The following is a 9,625-nucleotide window of genomic DNA, read 5'->3' as shown; positions in this document are numbered from 1 at the left end:
CCACCCAAAATTTTTATTATTTTATTATTTTGTTTTATAATTTCTTTTTAAAATTTAAATAATAATTTATTATTTTGTTAATAGTAAGACACGTGGCTTAATATGGATCCTTGGATGACATTAAACGGTTAGGATTTGAAAAAAAACTTGTGGGCAATTTCTTCCCTATTGCCGGGGATCTCGATCCCTCCAAACGTTGCCTACCAAAACGTTTAGTCAGGCTTTACGTGTTTGCGACTTGTCGCTTTGTGGTTCACCTCGGCGCGTCGCGATTGCCGGTACTATCACTATATATTTTACACGGTTAAGTGCACTTGTCACAATTATATTGAGGGCTTCGACTATTTTTTATTTTTGGGGAAACTTTACTAAAGACCCTTGAACTTCCACCCGTTTTGAAATACCTACTTTAAACTTTAAAATCTCTTAATTTAGTCCCATGAACTTTTAATTGCTCTCAATTTGGACCATCCGTTAAATTTTAAATGTTACATGACGTTTATACCCATGACTGTTGTATAAAATTCTAACTTCCAAAACGTTTTTTTATTTTTTAAAAAATAAAAATTAGGGATATTTTGGTCTTTTTTTTGTATTTTTAACGGCGAAAATTGAAGGATGGGTTCAAATTGAGAGCAATTGAAAGTTCAGGAGACTAAGTTAAGAGATTTTGAAATTTAGGAGGATATTTCAAAAGTAATGGAAGTTTGGAGGTCTTTTTCCCCTTTATTTTTTTATTTTTTATATATATGATACCCAGCTCTCTTCTCCTCCTCTTTCCCATGCCATGGCCACCATTTTCTACAGCTTATTCAAGCTACAGGTACTCTTGTTTTTGCCTTTTCTTCTTCCCTCTGCAATTTCAGTTTCTTTCCAAATATCTCGCTTTGAATCCAAGGCGTCCAACATACTCTATCAAGGAGAGGCTGCACCTTCTGATGGAGCCATTGAGATGTTCTCACCCTATTATTATACCCGTGTTGGCCGGGCCACCTATGTGGAGAGGGTGCCACTCTGGGACTCCAGCTCTGGAAACATCTCCGACTTCACAACACATTTCTCCTTCATCATTGACACCCTAGGCAGCCATACTTATAGTGATGGGCTTGCATTCTTCCTTGCTCCTGTTGGGTTTGATATCCCACCGAATTCAGTTGGTGGCTATCTTGGCCTATTCAACTCCACAACCTCGAATTCATCTCAGAACCAAATTGTTCTTGTGGAGTTCGATTCTTACGCTAACCCGGACTGGGATCCTCCAGTTGAGCATGTGGGGATTAACAGCAACTCAATTGCTTCCGCCGTTTTCACACCTTGGAATGCCAGCTTCCACAGTGGAGACACTGCTCATGTATGGATCACCTACAATGCTTCTACCAAGAATTTGAGCGTCTCTTGGTCCTACAAAAGGACTTCTAGTTCTCAGGAGAATACTAGTCTTTCCTACCCCATTGATCTCTCCAAGGTTCTGCCCGAGTATGTCACAATTGGATTTTCAGCTGCATTTGGTGTTGAAAAACATACGCTTCTGTCATGGGAATTCAACTCAAGCTTGGATATAAAAGGGACAAGTGGAAAGAAAGAAAAAAATACAAGATTAATCATGGGTCTCGCAGCTTCTGGTAGTGTTTTGATAGTTGGGTCAATTATAGCATTTGCAATAATATTCTGGAGGCATAAGCAAAAGAGAAGAGAAACAGCAGAGACAATGAACTTTACATCGATGAACAACGATCTACAAAGAGGAATGGGACCAAGAAGGTTTTCTTATAACGAGCTTGCTTCAGCTACCCACAACTTTTCAAAAGAGAGGAAGTTGGGTGAAGGAGGGTTTGGCGCTGTTTACAAGGGGTATTTAACTGATAATTTAGACATGCCAATCGCTGTGAAAAAAATTTCAAGGGGGTCGAAACAAGGAAAGAAAGAATACATCACCGAGGTGAAGATCATTAGTCGACTAAGGCACCGGAATCTTTTGCAACTCATAGGATGGAGCCATGATAACAAAGGTGAGTTCCTACTTGTCTATGAGTTTATGCCAAATGGTAGCCTTGATGCACACCTCTTTGGGAAGACGAGTCCTCTCCCTTGGGTAATGAGATACAAGATATCCCTTGGATTGGCCTATGCATTGCTTTATCTTCATGAAGAGTGGGAGCAATGTGTGGTGCATCGGGATATCAAATCCAGCAATGTCATGCTAGACTCTAGTTTCATTGTCAAGCTTGGTGACTTTGGATTAGCTCGGCTTATGGATCACGAGGTAGGACCCCAAACAACTAGGTTGGCCGGAACTTTAGGATACATGGCTCCAGAATACATAAGCACAGGTAGAGCTAGTAAAGAGTCGGACGTATATAGCTTTGGGGTTGTTGCATTAGAAATTGCTACCGGAAAAAGGTCAGGTTATCCTATTGAAAATGATTCTGACATAGGGTTGGTCCAATGGATTTGGAATCTTTATGGGAGAGGAGATCTTCTTTTGGCTGTGGATGAGAAGATGCAAAATGAATTTGACGAAAAACAGGTGGAGTGCTTAATGATTGTTGGTCTTTGGTGTGCTTACCCAGATCGTTGTCTCAGGCCCTCCATTAGGCAAGCAATTCACGTTCTTAATTTTGATACAACAACACCAAATCTTCCAATACAGATGCCTGTTCCTTTGTATCTACCTATACCATTAGTCAGCTCTGGTGAACCTTTGATAACTACAAGCCTTGAAGAGGGTCGTTAAACAAGTGAACCATCTTGGTTTGTGAAAGTACGATATATATGAAGATCATCGGCGACTACAATACTCTCTAGATCTTCTCTAGAATTCTCTCCTTGCTGGCTTATCATGATCAATTTCCACTGCAGGTGATCTCTCCTCTTCTTCTTTTAAAAGTCTTTCTTTGCAGATTTGTTTACTCATTTAACTAGTCGCTTGAACCTTTGTTAAGATTGGTGGACTTCGTCCCTGTATGTAAGCATTTGGGTGTTCAATGGATGCACAATAAGAACATTATTTGATTTGGTCTAAGCATGTGCTTTGAGCGTCGACATTGAGATCGAGTTTGTATGTTGTGAATCCATTAGAGAAAGAGCTCCCTGTTAATTAGTACGTAAGATTAATTTGTGTGCTCGTTTATTTACCTTTTTTTACCGGTGTTTCTTTTAAACGCTGTTGATTTTATTATTTTCCTCGTTTGTTTTAGGTGCAGCTAAATTCTTAGCCTTTCAATAAAAACGTTAACGTTCTTGTCGTTTATTATTAAATCCCTATAAACATATAAAATTCCTGACATTGTGGTCTAAAATATTTTTTCTATCATTATTCTTAATATAAAATTTTTGAAACTTAAAACTTTTAAGATGAAGGTCATGTTTCAAATCCATATATTATCTCTTATTATCTATCGCAAGCATATTGGTTGGGTCAATGCATGCACAAAGACCAATATTAGAAGTTCATATATACCTAAAATGAAAAATGTAAACCGTCCGGGATAAAGACATGGCTTACTTTAGTGAAGCAAAATATAAAGTTGAGAGTTTCTAGAATTGTCTTTGAAAACATTTATGTTATAGTAGGAAATTATTAAAATCAATGTGTCGCACGCCAACTTTTGCGGGTCAACTCCACAATCGATCTCCACTATATATGCGGGTCAACTTCTGTCACTGAATTTGACAATTCAAAACCCAACAAATCTGTTTAACCATTTTCTTGTTGCTCCATTGTATGTTACAAAAATAAAACTTGACCATTAGATCAATCTGTCGTAATCAAGTTGTTATACGGATATGACACATAATTTGGAATTAGTGGTTATCTAATTAATGATCAATTTGTATGGATCTCATCGTCGACACTATATATTTTGCAGGCAATAGATCAGCATCAAATTTGTCTTTATATTAGCACGAATATAATTCTCTTCCGAAATTGAAACGATGAGCACCTTAAGAAAAAAAAAATTGATATTATATAAGCCACGACGTATGATCATTAATTCAAGTGCCACTTCAATGCAATAGCTCTTCAATTCTCCTTGTCTCTCTTTCCCAAGCCATGGCCACCATTTTCTATAGCCTATTCAAGCTACCAATTTTCTTTTTGCTTTTTCTTCTTCCCTCTGCAAATTCAGTTTCTTTCCAAATATCTCGCTTTGAATCCAACGCGTCTAACATAGTATATCATGGAGATGCTGCACCTTCCGTTGGAACCATTGAGATGAACAAAGTAAATTATCTATGCCGTGTAGGTTGGGCCACCTATGTGGAGAGGGTGCCACTCTGGGACCCCCATACCGGAAATCTCTCCGACTTCACAACTAATTTCTCCTTCATTATTGAGACCAAAAGCTTTGGTTCTGTGTATGGTCATGGGCTAGCATTCTTCCTGGCTCCTGTTGGGTTTGAAATCCCACCGAATTCAGCAGGAGGCTTTCTAGGCCTTTTCAACAACACAACCAGCAATTCATCTAAGAACCAAATTGTTCTAGTGGAGTTCGATTCTTTCGTTAACTCTGAATGGGATCCTCCGTTTGAGCATGTGGGGATTAACAACAACTCTATCTCTTCTGCCGTTTACAACTCTTGGAATGCTAGTTTACACAGTGGAGATACAGTAGATGCATCGATTGTCTACAACGCTCATACAAAGAATTTGAGTGTTTCTTGGTCCTACCAAAGAACTTCTATTTATAAGGAGAATACTATTCTTTCCTACCATATTGATCTCTCCAAGGTTTTGCCTCAATGGGTCACAATTGGATTTTCAGCTGCTACGGGAATGAATGTAGGGCGTCATACGGTTCTGTCATGGGAATTCAGCTCAAGCTTGGATATAATTAAAGAGACAAGTGGAAAGAAAGCAAAAGATACCAGATTTATCGTGGGTCTGACAGTTTCTGGTGGTGTTTTGATAGCTGGGTTGATTGTAGCATTAGCAATATTCTGGAGGCACAAGCAAAAGAGAAGAGCAACAACAGAGACAATGAACCTAAAATCGATAAATGACGACCTAAAAAGAGGAGCGGGACCAAGAAGGTTCTCTTATAGCGAGCTTGCTTCAGCTACCTACAACTCCGCAAAGGAGAGAAAGCTGGGCAAAGGAGGGTTCGGAGCGGTTTACAAGGGGTATTTAACTGATTTAGACATTATAATTGTTGTGAAGAAAATTTCAAGGGGGTCTAAACAAGCGTTGGGAAAATTGATAATTAATTGGTTACCAATTTCCCACCAGCCCTTTATGCGAAAGACAAGTTTGGAAGGAAAACACACGAGAACACACACCAATCACACATGTACACAAATAGTTTACGTGGTTCGGCAATATGCCTACGTCCACGGGGCGTGATCCGGTCTCCTTCTTTACTATTGAGAAATATTGAGTACAATGGTACAAGCCTGAACCGCTCAAGTTTAATATCCCAAACCCAAGCCCTTAACCCCTTGTACACCCCACTCAACTGTCCTCTCAAATACCCAGTAAAGAAAAAACTCTCTACACTTTGTAAATGTCACAAAGTGCTCTCACCAATTTGAATTTTCGGATCCCCACTTAACCAAGGACTGCATGTCCTTTTATAGAGGCTTAATCACGAAAAAAGAGGAGAAACAATTCTAATCCAATTGCTACTGGGAAAACGAAACCATCATGAATACAAAGTCTTTTCCATGATGAAGATAAGCATTGCAGCCCACATGTTTATCCATACACGTTTTCTCCAAAAAATCAAATTCCAGTTGTTCTTGGACTCCTTTTAAAAACTAACCTTATCCCCTTATAAATAAATATGACTTGAGCCCACAAACTTAAATATTGATATTTTCCAACAATTATCTTCACACTTGTTGACAATTTGAGCCATTATCAACAATCTCCACCATGGCGAAAATTTGGCAACCTCCACCTGAGACCTCAGGTCCGCATCTTGACCGATGCCCATCCCCACGCCCTGGGATGTCCTACAAAACACTGTCTACACCAACAGTAATAATTCTACAAGAATTATCATGCTCCACCATAAAGAGCACATGCACTTAGAATTAAACCATTCCAAGAATTTTCATTTTCGGCACATGTCGAAAAAATCCTGCTGAAAAATATGGTGCAACTTCCATGTTTGGTTCCCCCGGAAGTTCATCAGCCATCGACACCCTTTTCCACCACATACCCGACATCAAAAACCAAACCAATGTCTCGTATGCAAATGTGGACCCGCTAATAGAACACATCCATTATCCTGACATTTTTAGCGCCTAGAGGATGTACATGCCCTTATCAAAGAACATCATCATAATCATCTCTCACTGTAAGCGAGAGAAACACTATTAGCGTTTTTGGAGCAATCTGCCAAATCTGCTCCTCTCAACGTTTTGTGTAGCCCAGATTGGATGTCCTTGACTTGTATTTGCCACAAGCCAAAGTTCATTCTTCCGTCGAACCTTTCAATCCCAAACTTCAAGGACTGCATTTCTTCTTAACGAGTAGAAATCCGCAACCAAGCTCTGATACCAATTGTTGGGAAAATTGATAATTAATTGGTTACCAATTTCCCACCAGCCCTTTATGCGAAAGACAAGTTTGAAAAGAAAACACACGAGAACACACATCAATCACACACATACACAAAGAGTTTACGTGGTTCGGCAATATGCCTACGTCCACGGGGCGTGATCCGGTCTCCTTCTTTACTATTGAGAAATATTGAGTATAATAGTACAAGCCTGAACCGCTCAAGTTTAATATCCCAAACCCAAGCCCTTAACCCCTTGTACACCTCACTCAACTGTCCATCTCAAATACCCAGTAAAGAAAAGTCACAAAGTGTTCTCACCAATTTGGATTTTCCGGATCCCCCACTTAACCAAGGATTGCATGTCCTTTTATAGTGGCTAATCACGAAAAATAGGAGAACAATTTTTAATCCAATTGCTGATGGGAAAACGAAACCATCATGAATACAAAGTCTTTTCATGATGAAGATAAGCATTGCAACCCACATGTTTATCCACACACGTTTTCTCCAAAAAATCAAATTCCAGTTGTTCTTGGACTCTTTTTAAAACTAACCTTATCCTCTTATAGATAAATATGACTTGAGCCCACAACTTGAATATTGATATTTTTCAGCAATTATCTTCACACTTGTTGACAATTTGAGCCATTATCAACAACAAGGTAAGAAAGAATACATCACTGAGGTGAAGATCATTAGCCGGTTGAGGCACCGGAATCTTGTGTAGCTCATAGAATGGTGCCATGACAAAAGTGAGCTCCTACTTGTCTACGAATTTATGCCAAATGGTAGCCTTGATGCTCACCTCTGAGGTAAGAGGAGTCCTCTCTCTTGGGTAGTGAGATACAAGATATCAACTGGGTTGGCCTCCGTGTTGCTCTATCTTCATGAAGAGTGGGAGTAATGTGTGGTGTACCAGGATATCAAATCCAGCAATGTGATGCTAGACTCTAGTTTTAGCGTGAAGCTTGGTGACTTTGGTTTAGCTCGCCTTATGGAACACGTCAATAAATTTTTTTTAAAATTTAATATATTTAAATATTTACTCTAAATATTTTCTTTATATATATATAACAAATAAATTAAAATTTTGTTATAACTAAATTTAATTTTTTGATATTTTATATATATATATATATACACACTAAGAAAAGTAATATATTAAGAAAAGTAGAGGCTTAGAGAAAATTAAGAAATCTAATTCTTTTGATTTAATTAATTGTGGGTACTTAACTAGCTTGTGGGGTTCTAACACGCAAAAGGTTGATATAACTTTGAATAATTTAGTATAATAAACCAAATTTTATTAATATTTGAACTGTCTTTTAAATAAAACTATGATAATATAGTTAGGAAATTGCCTGGTATGCAGTACTTAAGGTTCATAAAATTATATGATTTTCTCTCTAATGTATTTATATTATCAAATTCATAAGATGGTATGGCATCGCCAATAGATGTTTAGGACATTGACTGATAAGATAAGTGCATGCCTCTCTCATCATGCAAGCTACGCGCAGCTAGCAATTAGACTACTTTAATGTAGGATAATGACATTTAAAGTAAAATTAAAATAATTAAAAAAAAGAAAGAATTGATAAATTAAAAATCAATTTTCCAACCATCTTTTAACAATTCCCATATAGTGGGGTGATCAATGATGAATATACTAAATTAATTTGTAGAACGAAGTAATCGATTAAATATGTCATATATGTATATGATTATTTCTTCAAGTCCATAGTTATTTTCAAAAGGATCTCTATATCTAGCTAGGTCTATATATATATACTTAATAATTATATAATTAGTTATTTGGAATAGAATATATTAATGGAGGGAAACATATTGCATGCATGCATCATGATCATTATATAATTAACTTAACTTTATTAATTATATAGCTCGTAGCATGTACATGCAATATATTTAATTCTAATGAGAACAATAATTAATTAGAGAGAGAGAAAAAAAAAAAAAACCCAAGGATCGATAATCCGGTGCACATTATATAATAATTTTATTATTATTATTATTATTATTATTATATAATTAATTAATTAATTAGTTTGCACAAAATTTAACTTAAATTCATAAATTATGAATTACTATATTGTTTGTATAAAATTTAATTAATTATTAAATAAAATTATTCACCTCTCATTATTTATTGACTTGTGAAATTTCACACGTCATAAAATATTGACGTGTTAAACTGGTGGGTCAATAATTTCCTGACGTGGCAATTTCACAAGTCAAGAAATTTTGACCTGTGAAATTGCCAAGTCAAGAAATTTTGGCATGGTGAAAATTTTTATTGACGTGTGAAATTGTCACGTCAGCAAATTTCTGACGTGACAATTTTACATGTCAATAACTACTGATGTGTTAAACTACCATGTCAGAAATTATTGACGTAGCAGTTAAACACGTCAGTAATTTTTAACGTGTAAAATTGCCATGTCAAAAATTTCTGATGTAGTAATTTTACACGTCAATATTTACTGACATGTAAAAATTTAACACGTCAGTAAAATATATAATTTTTAAAGTTTTAAAATCCTAAAAAATTTATTGACGTGGCAATGTCTAACAGGTCAGAAGTTATTGACATGTGGATATTGCCAGGTCACTAATTACTGACCTCCACGTCAGAAAAATATTTATTGATGTCAATAATTAGTGACGTGGCACAAATTCGTATACTGTAGCCACATCAGAAATTGATAGTTTTTTTGTAGTGATGGCCACCCCCAAACTCATAAGGGAGAGAAAATAAATAAATAAATTGAAGGTAAAAATAATAATTTATAAGTTTTTTTTTTTTTTTTTTTGGGATATCAGCTCATAGCAACACAATTTAATAGCCTTTAGTCTCTACCTATACTAAAGTATGTCTCCATTCTTGACACCAAGCAATGTTGCCTTGAGATTCGTGCCTTGTTAGAGGCATCAATCTTCAAGCCTTGAGATCCATTTTTCGTCAAACGGATTGATTCATCGATCTTTACAATTTTGTCTCTCGCATTTCCCCACATTTTTCCTCTTACTTTGCATATTCGCACCGAAACCATCTTCCTCTTCTAACTTCCTCTTGAAACCCTACCACAAATCTG

General features: G+C 36.6%; 1 protein-coding gene and 1 pseudogene across 1 annotated transcript; both read left to right on the top strand.

Moving 5' to 3' along the window:
- Positions 1–787: 787 nt before the first annotated feature.
- LOC132172407 (L-type lectin-domain containing receptor kinase IX.1-like) lies at positions 788–2,977 on the top strand. The gene has a single exon (XM_059583902.1). It carries the CDS (start codon positions 788–790, stop codon positions 2,732–2,734), a length of 1,947 nt encoding a protein of 648 aa, XP_059439885.1. The 3' UTR covers positions 2,735–2,977.
- A 1,077-nt stretch (positions 2,978–4,054) lies between these two features.
- The window catches only part of LOC132168454 (L-type lectin-domain containing receptor kinase IX.1-like), a 10,179-nt pseudogene continuing 4,608 nt past the window's right edge, over positions 4,055–9,625 (top strand).

This window comes from Corylus avellana, chromosome ca2 (genome assembly GCF_901000735.1).
Source record: "Corylus avellana chromosome ca2, CavTom2PMs-1.0".
NCBI classification, from domain to species: domain Eukaryota; kingdom Viridiplantae; phylum Streptophyta; class Magnoliopsida; order Fagales; family Betulaceae; genus Corylus; species Corylus avellana.
The sequence above is the reverse complement of the archived record's forward strand: the minus strand, read 5'-3'. Positions and strand labels throughout refer to the sequence as shown.